Consider the following 26,283-nt stretch of genomic DNA (forward strand, 5'->3'; position numbering starts at 1 on the left):
GAAAGGGTGAGATTTGTCTGAACGGCCTACCCAATCTGAACCGAGTAGTCCTCTGTTATTGGACTTGTATGTCCATGTTCAAGCATAAGGGTGTTCATAAGTGCCCTAGGCCATAGGTTGATGATCGATTTTGTAGTTGTACCATCAGATCTACTGTACATCCGTGTGTCTTGGACACTTGTATGAAGAGAAGGGCTGAGTTGTCATCTGATCACTACCTGGTTGTGATTTGGATCAGATGGCAGTGGACAATGCCAGACAGACCTGGCAAGCCCATGCATGTAGTGAGGGTGTCCTGGGGATGTTTGGCAGACACCCCTGACCAAAAGGTCTTCAACTTGCACCTCCAGATTAATTTCTCTTGTGCTGTGGCGGTAATGTGCCTGTGGTGGGAGCGTTCAGATTGAAGAAGGAGGCCTTTTGAGTTTAGTTAGTTAGCAAGACTCCAGAGGCAGTTCACAGGTAACGACAGGCAAACTGAAGCATATCAATTTGCAGTTGTGAAAGGAAAATCTCAGGTGTGGGAGGAGTTTGGTGAGACCATGGAAGATGACTTTCAGTCGACCACAAAGCAAACTGTCTGGCAACTCAGGAAGTAGAAGCACTGCTTCACCAATGCGGTTTATAGCAAATTTGGAGTGCTGCTGATGTCACCTGGGGATATAGTCAGGTGATGGAAGGACCTGCTAAATCCCACTGAGATGCCTTCAGGGGATTCTGAGGAGGACTGACTCGCCTGTGAAGATGAAGTCATTGAGGTAGTTAAAAAAAAATTACTTAATAGCATGGATCCGATGATGGATAATTGCAAGACTTGGGTAGTGGTCCCCACCTTTAAGAAAGAGAACAGAAGAGTGTGTTCCAAATTTAAGGAAGGCCTATGTCAGGGTTTTGTAAAAGAGGATTCTGCTGTTGGTCAAGCCTCAGATTCAGGAGGAACAGTGTGGGTTTTTGTCCCAGATGTGGAACACTGGGCCAGCTTTTTACCCCTACAAGGATGAGAGTATGCTCAATCATGATTTTCCCAACCAGTCTACATGTATTTTGTGGACTTGGAAAAGGCATACGATCGTGTCCCTCGGGGAGTTTTTTGGGGGGGGCTTGGGTGTTTGGGTTACCGAACCAGCTGTTGCAGGGTTCATCAGTTCCTGTACAACCAGAGCGAAAGCTTGGTTCATATTGCCAGCAGTAAGTCAGACTTATTCCCAGTGGGCATGGGATCCCACCAGAGCTGCCCTTTGTTATAGATTCTGTTCATAACTTTTATAAACAAAATTTAAAGGCACAGCCAAGGAGTGGAGGGTGTGCAGTTCAGTGCTCTCAGAAACGCATCTATGTTTTTGGCAGTGATGTGTCCTTTTGGCTTCATTGGATTGTGACCTCAGGCACGCTCTGTGGTGGTTTGCAGCCAAGTGTGAAGCAGTCAGGATGAGGATCAGCACCACCAAGGTCATGATTCTCAGCCAGAAAAGGATAGTGTGCCCTCTCCAGGTTCAGGATGTAGTAGTGCCTCAAGTTGAGGAGTTAAGTATCTTGGGATCTTGTTCAGAAGGAAGCATGAGATCAACAGGTGGATTGGAGCATCGTTTCCAGTTAGGCATGTGATGTACTGGTCAATCATTGTGAAAAGTACACTGAGCTGAAAGGCAAGGCTCAATCGATCTATGTTCCTACGCTATTCTATGGTCACGAGCACTGGGTAATAACCAAAAGAAATCCATTGTGGATATATATGTTTCCTTTGGAGGGTTTTTAGGCTGAGATTTAGAGGTAGGGTGAGAAGCACAGACATTTAGGAGGAGCTCAAAGTACAGACACTGCTCCTTTGCTTTGAAAGGAGCCAGTTGAACTCCATCCCCAGAGAGGTGGTTCAGGCATGTCCAACTCGGGGGAGACCATGGGGAAGACCCAAGATACACTGGACAGATTATTTCTCTTGGCTACCCTGGGAATGCCTTGGTTCCCCTCCAGAGGAGTTGGCGAGGAAGATTGATGTCTGGGCATCATTGCTTAGACTGCAGACCCTGCAACCTGGATCAGTATAAGCTTTAGAAAATGACTGAACCAGTCGTTGTGCAAAAATTAAATAAGTAGCGTGCCTCAATAATGTAATGTGCAGTAATGCTTTAGTTAACGAAGTGATGAGTTAGTTAATGAAAATAGATTTAATAATCACTGCTGTTGGATGCATTGCTTATTCTGTGGCAGTGCTGAAACTGCCATCTATGTCCTTGGCCACCCTCTAATAATGTTCTTGGTTCCGTAATCTTCCATGTTCCCACAGCTCTTTCCATGTGGCTCCAAACACTTTCTTCTGCCTTGTGCACAGCCTGCACATTCACGCTGCTGGATATGCCTTGCCCTGCTCATCCATGCCACAATTCTTAAGGAGACTCACCCAGTCCAATGGATTTTACTAGTGGACAGGCACCTCATAAGTGCTTACAGTTAAGGTGTGTCTGTCCATGCCCTCCTCTTCTATCCTCTGCACCCGTTTCTTTAATTGCATGGTACTAATCCTATTGATTCTTCTACATGACATTATTTTCTTCATCTTCAATGCTATTTTCTAAAGAAATTGCTTTACATTTTCATAACATACTGGGCAAATTATTCTTAAGTACTTTTTAAAATAACTACATAATCATTTTGCTTTCTGCAGTATGCACGATATCAGTGACAGACAACAATTTGTTCATGTTGGGAGGCTGAGCAATGAGACCCACAGTACTCTGGCAGACAGCTGCTTGAACTTGCGCACATGCCATAGTGAGGTTTATGTAGAGATCATTATAAAGGACCTTTATTCTCTGAGGATTTGTTAACCAAGGTACAGTTAGGTCCATAAATATTTGGATAGTGACACAATTTTCATAATTTTGTTTCTGTACACAGCCACAATGAATTTAAAATAAAGCAAACAAGATGTGCTTGAAGTGTAGACTTTCAGTTTTAATTCAGTGGATTTAGCAAAAGTATTGTATGAGCTGTTTAGAAAAGACAGGAGGACCACCTATTTTCAGGGGCTCAAAAGTATTTGGACAAACTAACATAATCATGAATAATACAATCATTTGCAATACTTTGTTTAAAATCTTTTATAGTAAATAACTGCCTGAAGTCAGGAATCCATGGCCATCTCCAAGTGCTAGGTTTCCACCCAAGTAATACTTTGCCAGGCTTTTACTGCTGAGGTCTTCAGTTGCTGCTTGTTCGTTGTATTTTCTGCAATCAGTTTTGTCTTCAGCAAGTGAAATGCATGTCCAATTTAAAAAAGCACTTGTTTTGCTTTCACAGTATATTTTGGCTTATTGTCTATCAGTACTGTGAAGCATCATCATATCAGTTTTGCAGATTTGGCTGAATCTGAATCTAATATAGCCCTGTACACTTCAGAATTCATCCTGCTACTTCTGCTAGCAGTCATATCATCCATAAACTCCAGTGATCAACTTCTATTCGCAGCCATGCATGATCATGCCATAACACTGCCTCCACCATGTTTCACAGGTATTCACTGGATCGTGAGCCGTTTCTTCTCTACTCCATATTGTTCACTTTTCAACATTCTGGTATATATTGCTCTTAGTTTCTTTTGTCCAAAAAAATGTTCCAAAACAGAACAGGCTTTTAAAAATGATTTCTGGAAAAATGTAATGTACCCTTCCTAAGATTGCGGTTTACCAGTGGTTTGTGCCTTGTGGTAAACCCTCAGTCTCTACTTTCATGAATTCTTCTCTTGTTTGTAGACTTTGGCAATGACAGGTCTACCTCCCAGAGAGTGTTCTTGGTTTGGCTAAATGTTGTGAAGGGGTTCTTCTTCACCAAGGACAGCATTTTGTGATCATTCAGCACACTGTGATCATTTTGTGATCATTCTGTGGTTTTCCACGCCTTCTGGTGTTGCTGAGTTCACCAGGGTGTTCCTTCTTTTTAAAAATATACCAAATGGTTGATTTGACCACTCCTCGTGTTTCTGCTTTGTTTCCCAACCTCGGTCCTGGGGACACACTGTGGCTGCAGGTTTTTGCTCCAAACAGCTTGTTTTTAATTGGACTCCTGAGCTAATTAAGTGAACGGTTATTTCCCAAGTTCTGTGTTTTGGGAACAATATAGAAAATTAGAAAACTCAGTTTGGTAAAAAAAAATATATGCAGGTAAAATTCTGTTACAACGAACTCCCAGGGACCTAAAAAATATTTTTTTTGTAACGAACATTTAGTTGTAATGAGATTCTGTATTTGTTACTATAGTGCTTTCTTTAACTTGCGCCCAGGCATTTGCAATCATTTCAATAGCTTCTTTCACATTAATTTTAATCTCCTCCTGCCTACAAGTTATGCTGACGAGAATTTTTCTCAGCATTTCCTTGCGATAATACATTTTCAGGGTGTGAATGATGCCCAAATCCAATGGCTGAAGCAGTGCTGTGCAGTTAGGTGGAAGGAATTCAACGCAAACATTATCTAAATGTGGACACATGTTGTGGGCAGCACAGTTATCAATCAGGAGCCGAATCATCCTTTTCTTCTTAATATTGTGAGGTTTCTGAACTCTTTTGAGACCGCCCCCCCTCAATCCCCAACCCAACAGGAACGACACACTGAAGTGCGTCCCGAAGCACAATTGCAGCGTCTGTGGAAGAGTGTTTGTCCATTGCTGGGGCAACAGCAGGCTCACAGCGATGCAGTGAAGTGCCACAGAAGCAAATCATAAAAGATCGGGGTCGCATTATAAGTCCCTGTCTTGCACCCAAAAACACAAAGCTTAGTCTCAGTACTTTAGCAAAACCAGCTTTATTCAGTTTGAAACAGGAACAGTAGGGTTATTTATTGTAGCGTGAGCTGCCACTCTCCTATACACAGACACAGCAGTCAGGCAGGATTGTGGCCAGGTCAGTGACCAAGTAATCCTGTTATCTGAATTCACAATGTACGTGCTCCTAACCTTGCATCACCTAGCGAGATCTTTTCTGTTTACTTTGGCGGAGAGATGCAGCATAGTTGTGAGCCTGCTGTTGTCCTGTACAGACGCGGAGATCACACTTTGGGATGCTCTTCGGCATGCTGTCTAGTTGGGGGGGTCCCAAGAGAGTTTACAAACCTCACATTTTCTTGAATGAGTGCTGCATTAATAGGAATGTTTCTTGAACAAGCATCACTGAACCACGTAAAAACAGCTTTTTCGACATCTTCAAATGCAGCACTTCACATATGTTTGCAGCCCGAGATTTTTCTTCCTTTTTTGCCCAATCTTTCAAGAAAGTTGACAGTGTCGATGGCAAAATTCCGAATTCACTGGCAACGTCTTTTTTTCTTTTTGCTGCAATCGAGAGCTGCAAAAAATTGAGTTTTTTCTAATATAAACTCTTATCGTTTTTTTGTGTCTGCCGTTTCTATAGGAGGATGACAATGAGTTAAATTCCAATGGATGTTTTTTAAATTTTGACGAGCAATAAGCAAAAGGTATCACTGAAAACTGCAGGAAACAAAAAAGGCAAAACAAAAAAAAGTACAAGGAAAGAAAAAAGAAAAAAAAATGACAGTGTTTCTGTTTGGGGATCGTTGTGCACAACTGAGCTGCGGCCACAGAACTAACTGCTCTGCGGATGATTCATTCAGGCATTTCAAGGTCTTTTAGGCACTTCGTTGTAATGAAAGTATCTGCTGAATGTACTTCGTAGTAACGAGATTTCTATAGACTCGCGTCATATGGGGAAGCTGTCGAGACCATACAATACTTCGTTGTACTGAAAATTTCGTTGTAAAGATATTTGTTGCAACGGAATTTTACCTGTATATTATAATGTACCAAGCGGTTATCTGGGAATAATGTATTTTTTTTCTTTTTAACAATATTTCTGTCTTGATTTTCATTCTACTTTTCTAGGTGTTCTAATTGTTTAATTAATCCATTATTTACTAATTAGTGGGTCTGATGCTAAAGTAGTTGCAGCCTTTGATTATTCAGTGTTGTTTGCCAGTGTGTCTGCTCCACTCATTTTTAATTGTCATTAATAAGACACAACGAAGGGGAAAAACTGCACAGAGAAAGGGCAAAATAGAATGAAATCAACAAAAGAGAGTTAAGCATTTAAATCAATAGCAAAAGCAGAAATATTTCTAAATGTCTTATAAATGTACAAATAATGCTGCTGTGCTTTTCTGAATGTAGGATAAAATAAAAAATAATACCAGCTAAATAAATGAGATCAGTGCTTAGGTGTTGTCACTGATTAGGAATCTGGTTGGAACAAAAAACCTGCAGCCACAGGGGGTCCCCAGGACAGACGTTGGGAAGCACTGCTCTAAAGGCCTTGTTTTTTCTTGAATGGACAGCCCTTTATCTTATATTGAGAGTTCACAGTGACAGCTTCCGAATGCAAATTCAACACTTGGAATCAATTCTGGACCTTTTATCTGCTTGCTAATTGATGACGTAATGAGGGGCTTTGGAACAGCTTGTCGGTCAAATGTACAAAAACTTTTGAGCCCCTGGAAATGGAGGACTATGCAGAAAATGTCTGTCATTCCTAAACAGCTTGTATGATATTTTTGGTAAACCCCTTAAATCAAAGCAGAACATCTGCACTTCAGTCATATCTTGGTTGCTTTACTTCAAATCCATTGTGGTGGTGGTGTATACAGCCAAAATTCTGAAAATTGTGTCACCATCCAAATACTTATGGACCCAACTGTACCTTTGAATTCTGTCATTGGGTGGTTTTACTGTATGACAGGATGTTGATAGATCTTCACTTACTGTTTTTCTATGCCATTCATTTGCATAAATTAATGGCATTTTAGCTGGCCTGGTTCTGGTAGCTTAATGCATTTTTTCTGATCAACCTTTTAGTAAATAAAAACAAAGTGACAAAATATAATGAATAAATGGACATAACATACAAAGGAACCCAAAACACCCACTCCCACCAAGCATATGAAATGCAGTCTCCCTCCCTCCCTGACCCTCCACAGCTCTTCCACACAAGTCCAATGATTTTTTTTTCTGCTGTGTCAGCTGCCAACACAATGCTGTCTTGGGGTCAGAGGCAATGTCATCTGAACTCATTTTCCCTGACTCCATAAGTTGAGCTGATCCAAGCCGGGATCCTTCCTGAGATCATTTGCGGCTTCGCACCAAGGCCAGTAGGTTTAAGCACAGGAGTGGATCTCCTAAGTTCTGTCCTTTAAGTGGTTGATCCGTTCACTTACACTTGCACACACAACCTCTGCAAGGCTTCTCAGGGTGGCTTCATCCCTTCCAACATCTCCATCTTTCAGGCCCACATGGTCACACCAGAACTTTCATGCCAAGAACACCACTGCTAAAGACACTTCCTGCTGTAGTTTGATTTATACTTGTAATTTTAAGTAGGCTTTCATCTTGTAATCACACTGGAGTAAAGGCATTGATATGGTGACATTTTTTTGTGTTGTGTTTTCATTTCCGGCTGCAAAGCAACAAAATATGAATATTTTGAAGGGGGGGGGGATTCATTTTTATACCCATTGTACTTGGTGGCTTACCTTGCAAACTTGGATATTCTGATATTGTTGGTGGACCTTTTTAAATTAGAGATTGTAATATTTCACTGAGTTGTTTTTACTTTTCATTTCATGTTTTATATCTTTATCCATCGCGACCCAACCTCAGATAAGCAGAAGAGGATGGATGGATGGATGGTTTTATATCTTTCAATTTGTGATGTGAAAGCAGAGCACTTCCTGGTGTCTCCGTACACCTGGAATAAACCAAGGACCCCAGTGTATCAAAAAGGTTTGCCCTTAAGCTAGTTGAGTGTGTTTAACCCAAAGTAATTACACAGCAAAGCTTTAGCTGCCCCCTGATTCTAGTCAAGACTACCTGCCTAGACACCACCTACAAGGTCTTCACTAACACTTTGGTGTCCTCACTCTGAAGATACTGTTGAGGTATGCAGGGATTATCAACAACAGTGGTCAACATCATCCCACACTGGCATCGGGGTGAAGCTGCGTCACTTTGGAGGTGAGCAAATGACTTAAATTAAGTACCTGATCTGCGGTGTTGTTGCATCTTCAATGTACTTGTGGGGTAAGATGAAGCCAGTGCTCAGCTCAGAGTGCACATCCCTAAATCTGGAGTCATGGAGAGCAACTGCTGAAAAGCTGCCAACACGTTAACTTAAGAAAAATGGAATGCTGGGTACAGTAGATACTTGTGAACCCATTAGAATTGTCTCCGCTTCTATGTAAATGTGGCCTGAAGCGTGACCATATGTTTTATAGAAGTCCTAAAACTTGATTACAAAAAATAAATACACAAACAAAAAGACACAAAAACATTATACTTTTTAATTTCATTTATTGAGGAAAATAATCCAGTGTTACATTTTTGTGTGTGAAAAAGTAGGAAACTAATACTCCTGAACGTTCAATTTGAAGGAGAAGTTCAAGTCGGGTGTTTTAATCAATGGGATAACAATCAGGGGAGTGTGGGAGGCCCTGTCCTAGTTAAAGAACATAAATGTGGGTCTTCACTATCAAACTCTTTATCTTCATCACACAGGTTTGTGGAAGTGTGACAGGCCTCCATCACTGGAGTTTTCTGAGGAGCTCAGGAAATTAAAGTTCTTAATGCTCACCAGGCTGGAAAAAGTTCAGTCGCTTTAGAAGCCTCCCGAATGTACTAGAAGTAATATCAGCATTGGGTACTTGAGATATGCATCCAACAGTTGGAAATGATAGTAATATTTAGCCAAAATAATGTTTTAACAGTATTAAAAGATTAATATGAAAGTTTATGAATGCATGTTTATTAAAAGATGTTTCGTCCTTACTTCAATTTTTTATTAGCTCAGCATGTTAAGATATCCTAGGGAGTGGAGAAGAGAGAACTGAAGTAGGTCAACGACTACACATAGTGTGAGTTTTTAATGGACAATCTGGGAGACAGCAGAAGAGATTCATTCTGTATTTTACTGTGATGGCTCTCCATACGTTTAGCTAATAGGATAAAGCAGGGTTAAAGAGGAAATGGGTTAGGGAAAGAATAAAACCTCTCTTTTAACATCATAAAAGTGGTAATTTCTGATAATGTTTCAGAACGCCATCAATCCTTTATCCTTTGGCTGTGGTCCAGTAAGAGGCAGAACAGCCAGAGTCCCTTGGAGATGGAAGAGGCAGGTCATCCCACACAACCTCAAAAGCTCTGCGTGGAGTAGTGCCAAACCAAATGACAGCCAAGGAAAATGATGTTTTAAAAATCCCAAAAGCTTGTTCAGTTCGGCCTCTTGTTTTTTATGACTTTCGTTATCTCACAGCTCTTTTAATGCTGAGGGACTGTAACGAGCATCAGGAGATGCCAGAATAAAGGAAAAGCACAGTTACTTGAGAGACCTCCATAATGCAATCTTTCCTCAAAATCTGATTTCAGATGTTAACATCATATGTAATGGTAGCCCATCACGCTACCACTGAGAAATCCCACGTTATGGTTACGCACCATATGATGTAAGCAGGATCTGTCCTTTGGTTCTGAAAAGTAAATGGGAATGTGTGCGCAATCAGTAGGACCAACAAGACCAGGGATTTAGTGGAAAAAGGCTGTGACAGATAGCTGTCCCATTTGTCACCTTTGCTTTATGCAGGGATGCAATGGCCACAAACTGTACTCTTTTCAAGTCAAAAAAGCATTAACAAAACTTGATGTTCAGAGGAATATTCCCTCGTCCCTTTGATCACTTGTTACACTTCAGTATTTGAATTAGATGTTTGATACTGTCCTGTGAGAGAATGAACCACATTTTAAACTTTTTTGACTGTTAGCAATGAATGGATTATACTGTACAAACTAATATACAGTAATCCCTCCTCGATCGCGGGGGTTGCGTTCCAGAACCCCCCACGATAGGTGAAAATAGAAAGTAGAAACCATGTTTGTGTAGTTATTTTTAGATATTTTAAGTCCTTATAAACTCTCCCACACTGTTAACATTATTAGAGCCTTCTAGACATGAAATAACACCCTTTAGTCAAAAGTTTAAACTGTGCTCCATGACAAGACAGAGATGACAGTTCTTTCTCACAATTAAAAGAATGCAAACATATCTTTTCTTCAAAGGAGTGCGCGCGTCAGGAGCAGAGAATTTCAGTGAGAGCGCGAGATAAAAGCAAACAATCAAAAAATCAATACATGCTTTTAAGTATGCCGAAGCACCGCGATAAAGTGGCATTTTGTAGAGGAGCGTCCGTATCCTCTAAGCAAACAGCCCCTCTGCTCACACCCCCTCCATCAAGCAGAGAGAGTGAGAAAGATAGAGAGAAGCAAACAAGCACAGCGCGGGAAGCACATCTTATATCATTGAGGAGTTTTAGTTAATATGTAATACGTGCTCTGATTGGGTAGCTTCTCAGCCATCCACCAATAGCGTCCCTTGTATGAAATCAACTGGGCAAACAAACTGAGGAAGCATGTACTTTAAATTAAAAGACCCATTGTCCGCAGAAATCTGTGAACCAGCGAAAAATCCGTGATATATATTTAGATATGCTTACATTTAAAATCCGAGATGGAGTGAAGCTGCGAAAGTCGAAGCGCGATATAGCGAGGGATTACTGTAAACAGTTTTAGTAGTTCAACATCACAGTCTTTGAGTGATTATCAGTATGATAGAATAGAAACTCTATTGAAGAAAGTCCCTTCTGGCTCAGGACAATAGAAAGAATGTTGCTTGAAGAGAAAATGACAGTTATAAAAGTTAAACAGAAAGCATTGCTTGCTCAAGAAATGTGCAACTTTAATAAAATAAACACTTCAATGACCAGAATAACAAAATTTTTCCATCCATCCATCATCCAACCTGCTATATCCTAACTACAGGGTCACGGGGCGTCTGCTGGAGCCAATCCCAGCCAACACAGGGTGCAAGGCGCCAGCCCACCGCAGGACACACACACACACCAAGCACACACAGGGGACAATTTAGGATCGCCAATGCATCTAACCTGCATGTCTTTGAACTGTGTGTAATTTCCTATTGCGTTAAAAATAAAACCCGTAATGGTCATCAGTTGATGTACTTTATAACAATACCGCAATGAGCTCATACTGTAGGTGATTTCCAGAATGTTCCACACTAACTAGTCCCCAACTTAGTACACAGCTGGTGGTTACTTCAGGAGGTTTGTTAGAGTTGACCCCTGGAGTCACGGTGAATGTGCCCCCTTGATTTCTAAGGAATAGAGTTCTGCTGTAAGTACTGAATGAGCCGAAATACCCCACCAGAGCAGCAGGCTGCATGTATAAGTCAGGGGTCTCAAAGTCCATTCCCGGTGGGCCACTGTGGCTGCAGGGTTTCATTGTAGCCATTTTCCTAACTAGTAGCCAACCGCTGCTGCTAATGTGTGTTGCTTTGGCGCATGTAGACCCCAACCCTTAAACTGCATGTAACCTACTGCCAGTTAACAGGACAAAGTGAGCTTCCCCTGATCATAAAACACAATGCTGTCAGAAAAAGAAAATACAGTATGTTAGATTGTCTGGTGTGCTGAGGAGTGTGTTTTGGGGTACTACAACATCTGTTCAAACTCCACTTCTGGGGGCTGGAATGGCTCCAGGTTTTCACTGCAACCAGTTCCAGAATAAGAAGCTAGCTCTTGCAGTTCATGACTAAATCCATAAAAAAAAAGAAAAAACTATTTCCTCCATTAAGGCCTTATAAGTTTGTATTGATATTAGTTCTATTACACATTGAGAACAAACAAATATAAAAATTTGTATTAAACATAAAAAATGATCTATACAATTCTTCATTAATTCTAAAGATACAAGCCCAAACAGCTGTGGCTGCCCAATTTCTTCTATGTTACTGCACAAGTGAACATGTGAACAGAAATTGTGGGAGGCTGAAGGAAGTGAAGAGGGTGTGTTGGCAAACCCCCTGGAAAACTACTCACACAATGCCAGTTGAGTGCAGAACATACTGACCAGCCATGTCACGCACCTTCTCGATGTCACACTCCCTCCACCACAGTGAGTCACATCTATGACATACTGAGGAGTGACAGCTCGTCATTAACTGGATGTCATCTTTCACCAACCAGCCACTCTTTTGTAGTTCAGACTGCCAACATGGCTGGACAGGGGCAGCTCCGACATAAAAGCACACCAAAACACATGGCAAATGGCTTTGTGATGAGCACTTTCTTGGTTAGTGAGGCTACTGTCAAGCAGCCATTTCTCAGCCGGTTTAGGGCCTATTGTCCATTTGAACCATTTCAGAACTACAACTCCCCTACATTTGTGTGGCAGGGTCACAACAAATTTCTTCAGATGTGGCATTTGTCAGGCTATGCTGCATAGCCAAAGTGATGATTAATTAGGTCTGACGTAGGACTGATGGCTCTTAACATTACTAAGAATAAAGTCACTGACTGGCTAACACTGCAGTTACAAGACAAACTGAAAGAATTCAGAAACTAAAGCTTTAAAACAAGTTTCTATCTAATGCAGGAATTATTCAGTATATACTTGGTAAAAAGATACATGTTAAACCTGGGCCTCTCAAGTTCTAGGTTAGTTTCTAGGCCATTTAAATCTTTACCATACATATGATAATCTACAGGTAAAGTGCTTCATCCTTATCACATTTGTAAATAACCAATTCATCCTCCACGTATTGGGTTCAAGCACACTGATATTGCTAACTCACCAATTGCCTGACTATTAAGTAAAGACTCCAGTTGTTTTACGTCCTGTCATTGGATTGTGTGTATCACATTACCTCGAGACCCTCGCTGACTGAAGTTTGTAGATTTAAAAAATAAAAAAAAAAAACCACCTTGAAGAATAACAGACTTTGTTTCCCCCCAACTAAGGCCTGTGTTGTAGGCTTTCCAGATTTTTAATGTTACACATTACAGAAAACCTTCTTGCTAATATAATTTACTGGTATGTTCACCGCCTTCTCTGTGTAGATGCATACATACATTTGGTTTATTTTCTAACAGTCTCTGCATATGAATAAATTGCACACTTCTAATCCTGCTTACTGCTGCTTGGATTGAAGATCTTGGCAAGCAAGGACACATTTGAATGTGACTTCTTCTCAAACTCCTGGACCTTGGCCATGGCCTTCTTCATCTGCTGCTTCTGACTCTTGCCCAGCTTGGCTGTCTGTTTAGCCTTCTGGATCTCCTCCTCTGTTTGTCTCTGTGTGAAGTTCCAGCTTTTCTCTTCAAACTCCTGCCCAGTCTTTTTCCTCTTTTCTCTAAGCTTTTCAATGTTCTTGCTTTTCTCGACATTTTGCAAGTAAAAATTGGTTTCTCGCTTGGCCTGTGCAATTTCTGCTCTCATACGCTGCTGACGTACAGCCTTCTCATAAGCTAAGCGTTCACTGAGGTGAAACCATTTGAACCTGTGCAGATACTGCAAAAGAAATTAAAAAGAGATGGTTACCTTCACATGGGCCAATTACAGCCTTGCTGATTTTAGAAATCTAATTTTAAGTTATATTTCAAAAAGCTTCTAAAGCTGTACACTACTAAAAAAACAGCAAGGTGTGACTTATCAGATCATAAGACATGGGAGTCGAGGGGTTGCCTGTGCTAATCCGACAAATTCTGGTTTTTGTGAGCTTTCATGAGGGAGGAGGATACAAGTGTATATTTGTATAGGATATCAAAAGGCACGGGGATCCCCAAGAAGCATCAAGCACCACTTCAAGCACTGCCCATAAGACAAAACGAGCACCACCACCAACAGACAGCCACTCACCTTTTCCTATGCCCAAATCTCACTGCATAGGTTAAGTAAAATATAACATCCCAAGGACTGGCTACAGCTGCCCTGCCACACTACCCAGAATAAGCGAGTTAGGGAAATGGTTGGTGAATGAAAAATATTGCAACACTGCTGCCAAGTTGCATTAGGCTGGGGATCAGTCATGCACAGTATCAGTGGGCATTCCATCGTGCAAACGACCAGCTTCAGGCGACCCATTAAAAGGGGCAAATCTGCCAAAGCCGCAAATTAATTTCAGTTTGTGTGGCCACAGAGAACCATGGGCACTCAGAGTCTGTGAGCACCGCAGTGGCACATGCCCGCGTTCTTCTTATTCAAACTTTGTGCATGACGTATTGATCAGACTGCAGCACACAGGAATCTTGCGCACCTCCTGCTGCAAATTGAAATGTCTGACTGCTTTCTTAAAGAGGTACGTGGGCTTTAAAAATAATAAAAATTAAAAAAAAAGTGACAGCTGCAGTTTGCTGCTTTGAGGAAATTTCTGCAGATGTTTGAAGCCAATCAACGATGATTTACATCGACAATAAGTCCAGCCAATCTGCGATGGATGATATAATCAACCATCGGCTCAGCCCTAATGAAGACAACAAACCGAGGGGGTGATCACAATTGGTGGGTGGTAAACTGTGAAACATCATTAACTTTGGCATTAGAACGATAAACGTTAAATGACTTAGTAGTAGTATTTCATACAAAGACCCACATGATGGGTTAATCCAATCAATTTTTAAAAGAAGAATGAAAATAATTAAATACTTGTGTTATATTATTAAAAATATATTCATTTACATTGTTTAACTGAACTCTTAAGTCGCTGTAACTTTAACAAAGCTTTCATACTGGTAATTTTTACCATAACTAATGACATGAAAAAGTACATCAAAAATCTCTTTTTCGAAAGGAGTGACTGGACAAGAAAAAGACAAAACACTTTGCTTAAAGAACAACCACCACGTCTTACTCACAGCATGTAGTGGTTGAGTAATGCTCAACCTTCTTGAGCTCTTTAATAGTTCAGAACATAAATACTAAATTGATACAAATGTCTCATTATTACTGGATTGTTGGACAGGACTCTGTACAGTATCACTTATTAATAAAAGCAGCAAGTGCCGTACCTTAATACACCAAAGGTCATCATGAAACCGGCTCCTCTTGCGTGCCCCCATGGGTGCCCTGTTGAGAGTGGCAGCCACAAGCTTGGCCACCCTCTTGTCCTTAAATTCTACCCATCCCTCGGTGAATGTCTTCCCCCTGGAACCTGCACTCGTCTTCTTTTTCCTGATTGCATAATCTAAAATAATTGAAATTAAATAAGGAAAGACAGAAAATGTTTAAACACTAAAGTTGTGATGAACAAAAACAGGTTTCTTATGAGGATGTCCTATTGCTACAGAAGTGATCTGTGAAATGCACCTTGGTCATTCTGGACACTACCTGCACCATGAATAAGGGGTGTCAGTGTGAATGTCATGACACACTGCTGTGCAGAAGTATCTGTACCCTTGACCAATTCCCTTCTTTTACTGAAAAGCACATTCAACACTGCAAGTTTGCTTTCCATTCTAATTTTTCAAGTTAGTTTTCTTATTTTAACATTGCCTTATGTTAGAAAGTAATCTTACAAAGAAAATTAAATATACTGATTGTATAAGTATACCATCCCATTTAATATTTTATGGAGCCACTTACTGCAGCAATAATGACTTTAATTCCATTTTGGCAACCATGTCTTACACGCTGTTGTTGCACAGTACTTTTGGCCCAGTTTTTCAGACATATTTATTCCATACTATTCAAGTTAGTCTGACCACACTTGTACAATGCAATTTCAAACACTGCTGCAAATTATCGATCCTTATCGAGTGGGCCATTGTAGGACATCCACCTATTTTGTCTTTGAGCCACTCCAAGGATACTCTAGTCTTCTGTCTGAAATCAGATGAACTTGCACCCAAGTTTCTTTTTAAGCAGATTCAAACAGGTTCCCTCAATGCTTTTGTCCAAATACTCCACTATCCTTTCTTCTTTCACTCTCCAATGGATGGTGGAATGAAAAGCATTTCTCACACATGTGTGCTTGGAAACCATCTTCCAGGCTGAGACGGTAAGCAGTACCACCTTTGAACAAAAGGGGGCACTGGCACAAACCACATCATCTCACTCCAGAGGTGTCCAAGGACAGTGGCTAGCACCATCCATAAGTCCTGAAGAATGCTCCAACTCTTCTGCCCAGGACCCCATAAGCGGGCAGTCCCCAGAAGGATACAGAGGTTCTGCTGAAGTGCCACCATATAGGCTGAGAAAAGCCTCACTAATCAAGTGCCAAGAGCACGGATCCCTTTTATTAAAGTTTTCTTTAGGCTTCTTACTTTAATTGTAGATTTTACATTTTTCTTAAGCATTCACACAGTTAATTTTGCACCACATATATGTCTTTGAAATTTGGCGAAAAAGCTCTATCTTGGTCCCATGTGACACAGAACCTTGTCCCACATCACAGCTTTCAAGCAAACTCCACTTGGGCTTTCCCATGTTTCTTTTATGGCTGCTTTAATGCCCCACTCCCCTTGGCAGCAGTGCTGTGCAGAGCTTGTGATATGCCTGACTGGTGCACCTTTACCAATTGTGACAGTTACTGAAATCTGTGGCTCTTAACGGGTGCACAGACAGTTATGTAGGATATCTATTTGACATAGCCTCCACAACCCAGTAACTGAAAGAACAGTGCCAGCCAGGGTACCCAAACACTTGGATATGTTTTGCACACTTTTCATTCTTCATCTTTCGGCTGCTCCCGCTAGGGGTTGCCACAGCGGATCATCTTCTTCCATATCTTTGTCTTCTGCATCTTGTTCTGTTACCCCCATCACCTGCATGTCCTCTCTCACCACATCCATAAACTTTCGCTTAGGCCTTCCTCTTTTCCTCGGCAGCTCTATCCTTAGTATCCTTCTCTCAGTATACCCAGCATCTCTCCTCTGCACATGTCCAAACCAACGCAATCCTAATTTATGCTTTTGTACCATTTTATATCCATCTTCTTTGGAATGCTCTTTAAACTTCTATTTCCACAATTCACAACCTGAATAATGATGCCTTAAGAGTGGAGTTTTCACCCATAAATGTGGCACGGTTTTAATGATCACTGGTAAGGATGGATTTTGGAGAAATTGGTTTTCATCTATTCAGACTTGAGACTTCTGCACGACAGAGACTGAATACTTATACAAACAGCATGCTTCCTTGTTTGTCTTATATGTTTTCTAACATAAAACAATTTCACATTAATTTTAGAGCTTAAGTGATGTGATTAAAAATACAAAAAATAATAAAGCGAACAAAAATGTATGTGTAGGATTTGTCATTCAATAATTTACAAAATTGGTCAAGGATCTGAATATTTCTATAAGACACTAAGTGTTGTAGCTTAGCATTCTCAAACCTGCTTCTTCTAATTCAGGGTTGGTTGAGGGCAGAACCTTATGATATGTCACGCTTACGGATAATTTACTCAGATATTCATATACTCTAATGGTTAATACAACAGGCAAAAATACACTACATACAGAAGATTTCCATAGATGCCATGTGGAACTCGCCTCTACTGGCTGACGTAAAGTTATCCACCTTTGCTTCCACTGTACGCTACAATATGACTTTATATTAACTATAAAATTATATTCCGAGTTTAAACTCTGTACCTTCAGGTTGTAAAAATATCCTCCCTATTTCTCCATAAACCCCCAGCATGTTTCGCACATGTTTAGGTCTCAGTCTTGGTGGGATGTGGCCGAGATAAATGATTCCTGGTACAATCTTTTTCTTTGTCAAATTCTTCTCCTCTTCTTTCTCTGACAACAAGCCCTCATCCTGGATTTCACTTTCAGACTTTTCTAACTCGTTGCAGGTCGCTGTCTCTATATCAGACATCCTGAAAAGAAAAGAGTCTGTGTTTAAATAACTTAAGCCAATAGAATATCTGTTATCCTATTTATTAATGCATCAAAAGTCTCAAATTTACTTTGGAATGAATTTACTATTATACAAATGAATAAATATCCTTACAGAAAGCATGGATCCAAATTTTCTAAGAAAGACGGTTAAAAATACTAACTTGTAAATTAATCTTGGAAAAGAAAAAAAAGAACCCAATCACATGTGCAGTCCTTGTCATTGAAAGGTACCTTACAACAATTTCCAAAAGTGACTTGTTCCAAGATAGAAACAACAACAGTAAAGTCCAACTACAATTTGAAACTGTATACAGAATTCAGTTCTAGTTTTTGGTCCAAGATGCTACCCACACAGTAAACGTTTATGTAGTTGAACTGTTTTTGCACTTTGGTGCTAGAAAGTGATTCTGTCTTTAAACACCATTTTAACCCAGTGCTGCAATTAGTGACACCACGCAACATGGTTAGCTCCTCAGCTTTAAGTGGCCAGTTGGCATAGACAGCCAGAGTGTCAACTGGACTGACCTGGAAGACACAAATAGTTTGTAAGATTATCCAAGAGATGGGCAGCAGAAAAGAGCTGAACATTCACATCCCAGCATATTTTAGGGCTAGCAACTGTACTGCACATCTAGTTGTTATACACTCACTAAAGAGGGTGGGTTATGTGCTGCATGTTGAATTTCACTCTTCTCTGTAGATGTGACAATACTGACCCTGTATATCACTCTTTAGGTTGTGGACGGGAACTGGAGCACACAGCAAGCAGGCAAACAGCACAAGGACACGGACAAGCAGGTGGGGACTCAATAATTACCTTAATATTTATGGCCTATAAAGCTACTGAATACATACAGTAGGAACCCTTAACATTCAGTGATGCCACTAACACACGAGGTGATGAATTTGTGCCCTGTGCTTACACACGGGCACCTACTCCACCCATGATGAAATGGTTTGGTGGGTATTTTGCCAGGTACTCAGTGGGTATTCAGCATAACCAGCTGCTATTTTTACCAGGATTTAGATCGGGAAACGGCTGTGTGGTATGAACTCAGTAAATTGTATTTTTTTTTGTCCAGTTATAAAGATTTAAAGAGACTAGTAGGCAGATGACATTTCCTTAAAAATCACTCAGACACACGCCAGGAGGATTTCGTCTTTTAGTTTTGTCCAGTTCATAATCTCCTTCGTCACGGAACTGCAACTTAGCCGTGCCTCTGTAACAATGCGTTAACTTCTATATTTTTAACTACATTTTTTAATAGCTGTAGGCTTTGCCACTGCGCCTTACAAGTACAGAATCACGGGTGAGTGAATCTACTAAGATCAGCGCGTTTTGGAAACTGAAGTTTCCAGTCCAGCTCCCTCGCCACAATGCCACACCGCTTAGAAATAAGCAGCAAATCCGAAAACCTCGCAAAGTAGTTGTACGAATAGCTAGAAATCTGATTTCTTAAGAAACACCTTTAATGTTAATATGGCTGCAAATCTTATTTCTTTAAAACTTCCTTTAATGCTTACATATATATATAGGTACTGTTCGGTATTTCAATGTTTACTACTCCACATTCTAAAAGGTACAAGCATAATTACAGTATCTCGCAGTTCCCAGATTCTGCGCAGTCTCCGGTATAACAACATCCATGGGCTTTACGGGATAAAACATTCCCAGATGGCAGTCGTTTCTCCTATCAAACCTCTCGTCTCAAAACAACCACACGCCCCTCTCACCTGTACGGTTAGTTTGAAGATGCCACGAGTCGCCACCGAACTTGCTCACCCCCGTGCGAGTATGGGCGCAGACATGTTTAAGGAAATGCGCATGCGTTTCTGTGCTCACGTTAATCCCACCTCTTGGAGAAACATGCGCACTTTGACTACAACACGTGCTGCGCACGAGTGGAGAAGCTTGTACTTGTAGACTTGGTCTCGCAGCTGATTGGATATCTCCAAATGCCTCTCGAAACAGATTGGTTTTCTAGAAAATATCAGACGATTGCTCCTCCTACAGCTCAGATTAAATGTTAAAACGGCTTGCCATAGTCATGAGAGGGTATGACGACATAATGCTAAATGGCAAGACGCCTGTAAACAGAGATGTGCGGCGTGTCGTCAGTAGTTATGTGCAAAACGATTCTTTTTAGTGATTCGATTTATTTCGTTCAGTTCAGTGAATTGATTCGAATCTTTAAATCACTGATTTTTTTAACTTCAAAAACAACAAGCTATATTCTAGTTTTAAATATAAAATACCTGTAGTATCATAATAGTGTAATAAATTGAACCACCAAACAATATAAAAAGCAAAATAAGTAATTCACACATAATAATAATCGTCATCTTAATTGAATTTTGACAATAAATTAAATCTCAACAATCAATAGAAATAAAAGGATCGTACAAACAAAACGTTAGACTAGTGCACACATCACTGTAAAACTGAGAACATTGAAACATGACTAAATAAAATTGGTTTCAGTTTTGTATTAATTTTCCTTTGTTTTCTTTTTTATATCCTTTCCTTTCTCATGCAGTCTCCCATACATATATCATCAGTAAACAGAATTGAGATTCAGAGTTAAAATATTTCAACCATTCATTCTGTAACCCATTTATCCAGTTCACTTGTGCATGCAGCCAGTTTTAAATGTAGTAGCGCTGGGCGTAAAGCGAGAACCGACCCTTCTGTGTGGTTCTTTTCAAGCGGCAGGGATTGGGAAACTAGTCAGGGTTGAAGGAAAGCTTGAATGGAGCAAAATACAGAGATATCGTTAAAGAAACCTTCCTCCAGAGCATTCTGGACAGAAGGTTCACCTTTGAACAAAACAATGACCCAAAGCAAAAAGCAGACAACACAGCAGTGACTTAGGGACAACTTTAGGAAAGTCCTTCAGTTGCCCAGCCAGAGCCCAGACTTAAATCCAATCAAACATCTTAGGAGGGGTCTGAAAATAGCCGCCCACCAACGGTTCTCCAACCAACCTGACAGGACATGAGAGGATCTGCACTGAAGGATGGCAAAAAAAAATCACCAGATCCAATTGTGCAAAGCTTTTCAAATTAAACTCAAGAAGACTTCTGGGCGTAATGCTGCCAAATGTGTTTCAGTAAAGTAGTGATTGGTATGAATACTTGTGTCAATGGGATATTTCATTTTTTTTGTTTTTAATAAATTTGTAAACAATTCTAAAATCTTGTTTTGTCTTTGCATTCTGGGGTATTGAGTGTTACTTGATGTGAGGAAAAATGAATTTAAATGGTTTTTGCACAAGGCAGCAACATAGCAAAATATTAAAAACATGAGGGGTTCTGAACATTTTCTGAAGGCTTGGTGTGTTCCTTTAATGAGTGACCACTTCCTGTTTCTCTCACTAACCATGGCCTCCTTCCTCCTCATCACCAAGCCTTCATCCAATGTACATTCATCTCTAGACTCATTTTGGCATGGAAGATTATTGGGTTGTTGGCAGGGTGAGACATAGTCCTCTACAGATACAGGGTCACGAGCCTAGGGCCCTGCCTAGTGGCCCAAGGGAACCATTAAAGGGTAAATTACTTTCCATTTTAACCTGAAGCAAAATCAGGTCATCCCATTTTTCTATTCATGATTGCGTGGTATTGATCTGCATTTACTGGGATGCCTGCTTTCCTTTGGAGGCACCTTCAGCCTTGAATTCATCACATTGTCAGACCTGCTTGATCAAATTCAGGGTTGTGTTGGGTGGGGCTGGCCCATCACAGAAAACAGCCACAGCCAGGGCACCAGTTCATTGAGTACCCTATGATTAATATAAATTCAGTGGCTTCTGATGAGGAAGATGTCTTCAAGTTGTGATGCTGAGGTGCCATTATTTATAGTTATCCATGAAGTAAGACGTCTTTCTACACACTTGTAATTGCAAACATCTTTTAGTTTCCAGGTCAAAGATCATACAATACCATAACAACTTGTAGTTAGTGGGAAAGTGTCAGATTAAGTATGGCTTTTTAAAAAATAAAAGAGCTTAATTCTCCATCTAACTATTACCAAACCCCCGTTTCCTTTTATTATGTCACAGAGAGTTAGACCACATCCTAGCAGCACCGGGTACAAGGCTGGAATTGCCTGTATACCCTAAGTCAACTTACAGTCATCAAGTAACTTAATATGTTGTTTTTAGGATGAGGACGGACATGGACTGTGACCAGGTGACAAAATGAATCCTGAACTTTGGAGCTGCTACATGACCATGTCAGCCTGTGTTAAACCCACAGGACTTGATAGCTTTATCGCAACAGCCAGGACAGCAGCCATATGTATATGGAGAGCTATCTGTTCAAGTCCACTATGTATCTATGGACTTGTTTTATTTATTTATGTAACTTTTACACTCCAGAGCCTCTCTAACTGTCTGCAAATTCTACATATTCTTGTAAGTTGTTGTCCATTTATTCTTCAGCTATTCCTGTTTTCCTCCAAAATCCCAAAAATATGCATATCACATTCACTGGTGACACTAAATTAGCGCCACGTGTGAGTGTGGGTGTGCCCTGCAATGGATGGCACCCCAAGGCTGGCTCCCTTTGCATGCCTGGTGCTTCTAGAATTGGTTTCTGGCCTGCACAACCCTGAACTGGATTATGCCAGTCTTATTATTGATAAATAGCTATTGTTGTTACACATTTCAATAGCTTTGTCCTAGAATTCCATAAATCAAGAATTCCATCACGTTTCTGTGCTGCAGCCAATATAAGAAATATAAGAATATATATATATATATACACAGTGATCCCTCCTTTATCGCGGGGTTGCGTTCCAGAACCCCCCGCGAAAGGTGAAAATCCGCAAAGTAAAACCATATGTTCATATGGTTATTTTTATATATTTTAATCCCTTATAAACTCTCCCACACTCTTTTAAACATTTCCCGAACAGTTATACAGCATAAACCCTTTGTATTCTCTTAGATATTAGGTAAGATTCGTTGAAATTATGTATGTAAACACACTGTTTATATACAGTAAAACCTAAATATTATTTTGAAGATATCGAGCGTCTCCGATATCACATGTTACAGCCATTATGATAGACAGGCCACCAGCAATAAATACATAAATAAATACAATGCAAGAAAAATAGTATACAGTAAATGTGTGTACAGTGACACTAAACGTACATACATGTACTAAGTACTATAAGTAGAAAATTAATCATGGTTACTCACCAACAATGACACGATGGCTTGTCCGATAACAATGAGTTTAATTTTACTGCACAACAAAGGAGAGCGTTACAGCCCTTTTGAAGGAGCCACTTCAGGCGATTGTGAAGCACTGCTGTTGTTCTTTTTCTGGCAGTCTTCAATCCAAATCCCTAAAGCAGATTCCATCCAGACTACTGTCTTATTACAACCACTTACAACTCATTTTGCACCCTGGTGTTTCCGATGGGATTGTTAGCTCCTTGGAAATATGTTCTTTTATATTGCGGCGTTTTAATAAACCTATATTTAAATAATAACAGCGATATCCCTCTTTTCAGTGATAGGTGGCAACAAAGTCACAGAAAAGACAGAATATACTTAGCTTGTTTAATGCGGCTTACGTTGCTGTATAGACAGGAGAAACAGGCCAGTTTCATTTCACAGAGGATTTCTCTTTTTGGGGACCCGATCGTGTAGAAACTGCTCTTTTTTGTCACAATGGAGGTGGATTTTGGACCAATCTCTTTCGTCCACACAGTTTCTCAAAGTTGGCAAGGCTCCAGCTTCTTTTATATTGTTTTCTACACGACCAAGCTCCCATTACATTTCCAAACAAGACAGACAATTTCGTGCTGAACATCAAACAGTCAGTTCAAATAACACTTAGTCCTTTTTAGTGCTTACAACACAGCCTTCCAGCTGTCCCTTTCTGTCTTTATGCTTTGCTTGGCCCAGCAATTCTGAACGCTGACACTCTATGCTACATCTGGCTCAGCTCTGCATGGCATGTTACATAGAAAAAGAATGAAAAATACATATAAAAAGATCTAAAACAGATACAGTGACACAACTCTCAATATTATAACAAACTTATTATAACACCTGGTTAGAGGACACTGCGGCCATAGATCTTATATTCTTTACCTCCTTTTTAAATAAAAAGAATCGTGGACTCGTTGATGCTGTAATGGCGTCCTACAGCGGTGTAGCTGTTCCCTTCCTTCAACATATCCAAAACATCCAAAACCTTTATCTTTTCGGCAATCCTTAGCATATTCCGTTGGCGCTTGGGCATGGTGCCTGAAGTAGTAGCAAGTACAGATTGTTTTGGAGCCATAACGAAGGGCTTGACTACGCACAAAGATAAACACAAAAGAGCACAAAAGTTAACTCTTTACACAGCGAAACACGTTGATGCTGAATGAGCGAGACAAGACTTCCTGGTTAACGCAGGGGAATCGAATTCCATCACTGAGCCAATCAGCACACAGGAACTTAACTGCGTGCTCCGATTGGGTAGCTTCTCAGCCATCCGCCAATAGCGTCCCTTGTATGAAATCAACTGGGCAAACTAACTGAGGAAGTATGTACCAGAAGTAAAAAGACCCATTGTCTGCAGAACCCGTGAAGCAGCGAAAAATCTGCGTTATATATTTAGATATGCTTACATATAAAATCCGCAATAGAGTAAAGCCGCGAAAGTCGAAGCGCGATATAGTGAGGGATTACTGTATATATATACTTGTCACACTTGGGTCACAGATTTGCACAGAGATACTCGGGATCGTGAAAAAAAAGAAGGAATTTTATTCATGCACTGCAAACAAACATTTGACACTTCAAACTTGCTCCTTGACAAAGATGGCTGTTTCGTCTTTCATGAGTTTCTTCTTCTTCGAATGTAAACGCGTCAGGAGCAGAGGCAGTCTGAGAGAGAGAGAAAGCAAAAGAAATCAATACCGAATCTGACAGGTGCTGCGCACGGCTTTTTAAGTCGGCGGAGTACCACGCGAGGCTTGTATCGCGCGTTATAGTGCAAGGTTAAGGAGCAATGCGAGGGTAGTCTGTGTTTCGGGCTTTGTGGTTTTCCCAGGGGCATCCGTATCTTCTTGGGGTGCGATCAGCCCTCCAGCTCACAATATATAGTGACAAATAAAGAGTCTTCCACTAGAAAAAAGGTTTGGGGATTGTCAGACAATTGAAATAAATGAAGCAATTCAAAATGACTTTTCAGTACAGAATTGAATGTTTGACTGTAGACAAGATGGCATTTTTATAGCAGAATGTATGATGGGAGAGGAAATGGTTGGCCGGAAGTGAAAATTAGAGGCGGGAAGATGGAACCACTGTCATCAGGTGTAGACAGAAGTAATGGATCGTGGAACTGGAAGTGACGTCATTAGAGTGGAACCGGAAGTGACGTCATCGCAGCCATTTTGGAGCCGGAAATGGAGAGGTTTATTTTCCTTCCAGTTTTCTACAGGTAGAAAGAGATTCAGGTAAGTACCATGTGATAGTCCCTTGTCTCGCGAGATTTCACTCACCTTTAGGCTCTTTGACTGCCTCCAACTCGCACGTGTGTGACAATATATATATATATACTAGCAAAATACCCGCGCTTCGCAGCAGAGAAGTAGTGTGTTAAAGAAGTAATGAAAAAGAAAAGAAAACACCTTGAAAATAACGTAACATGATCGTCAATGTAATTGTTTTGTCACTGTTATGAGTGTTGCTGTCATATATATATCTACTGTATATCTATCTCTCTCTCTATATATATATATATATACACATACATACTGTACATACATACACACACACACATTATATATATATATCTCTATCTATCTATCTATCTATCTATCTATCTATCTATCTATCTATCTATCTATCTATCTGTATATCTATATATCTATCTATCTATATATATATATATCTATACACATACACACACATATATATATATCTATATATATATATATATACACATACACACACATTATATCTATATCTATACCTATATATATATATAGCAAAATACATGCGCTTTGCAGAGGCGAAGTACTGCATTAAAAGTTTTATTAAGAAGAAAATTAAACCTTTTTAAACTGAGGGAAAATATACCAATAATTATTAGTTAAGGATCTCTTTGTATACCACATTGTCAGTTCGGCCCTCCGGTTGTAGTATGACCAAGCTGTGTGCTGAGCTTACTCTTGAGCATGCAATGTACAGTTGGCCATGTGAACAGTAATCTTGTTTCAAATCTCACAGCTTGGATTGCTGCTGTCATAATCGGTTTGAGTTTCATGGTTTGTTTCAATTACGACAATATTTCCAGGACTTGTGTTGAAGTGACATTCGGCATCTGTCAAGCGTTGTAAGTATACAACCGGTTTCATTGATAACTTCACATCCAGCTTTTGAGATTTTAAACATTCATAAACATCAAAGTGTCCACTACTGAAATCGTTACCTGTGAATCTAAGATGTTTAAGAGGCTTTGGCGTTGTCGAAAGGTGTAAAATATTTGGCCATTTCGGTACACTTGAAAGTGACAACCGAACAATTCA

General features: G+C 40.2%; 1 protein-coding gene across 2 annotated transcripts; it reads right to left on the reverse strand.

Moving 5' to 3' along the window:
• Positions 1-10,931: 10,931 nt before the first annotated feature.
• Positions 10,932-19,590, reverse strand: abt1 (activator of basal transcription 1). 2 transcript variants are annotated; one of them, XM_039774805.1, is made up of 4 exons: positions 19,479-19,590; positions 17,493-17,722; positions 14,907-15,082; positions 10,932-13,410 (listed from the first exon to the last, which is right to left on the reverse strand). In XM_039774805.1, the coding sequence occupies exons 2-4, from the start codon at positions 17,719-17,721 to the stop codon at positions 13,021-13,023; spliced, it is 795 nt and encodes a 264-aa protein (XP_039630739.1). In that variant the 5' UTR covers position 17,722; positions 19,479-19,590; the 3' UTR covers positions 10,932-13,020. The 2 variants fall into 2 exon arrangements, with proteins under 2 accessions (XP_039630739.1, XP_039630740.1); XM_039774806.1 differs by lacking the exon at positions 19,479-19,590 and adding an exon at positions 19,341-19,437.
• Positions 19,591-26,283: the final 6,693 nt, after the last annotated feature.

This window comes from Polypterus senegalus, chromosome 13, assembly GCF_016835505.1.
Source record: "Polypterus senegalus isolate Bchr_013 chromosome 13, ASM1683550v1, whole genome shotgun sequence".
In the NCBI taxonomy this organism is placed as follows: domain Eukaryota; kingdom Metazoa; phylum Chordata; class Cladistia; order Polypteriformes; family Polypteridae; genus Polypterus; species Polypterus senegalus.

Bases quoted from the DNA above. Each gene is read 5' to 3' on its own strand.
- abt1 (XM_039774805.1), bottom strand. From the start codon at position 17,721: ATGTCTGATATAGAGACAGCGACCTGCAACGAGTTAGAAAAGTCTGAA. The intron at 15,083-17,492 runs GTACAGAGTTTA...CAATTATTTTAG, and splicing joins GATATTTTTACAACCTGAAG to ATTATGCAATCAGGAAAAAG. The intron at 13,411-14,906 runs GTACGGCACTTG...TTTCTTTTGCAG, and splicing joins ATGACCTTTGGTGTATTAAG to TATCTGCACAGGTTCAAATG.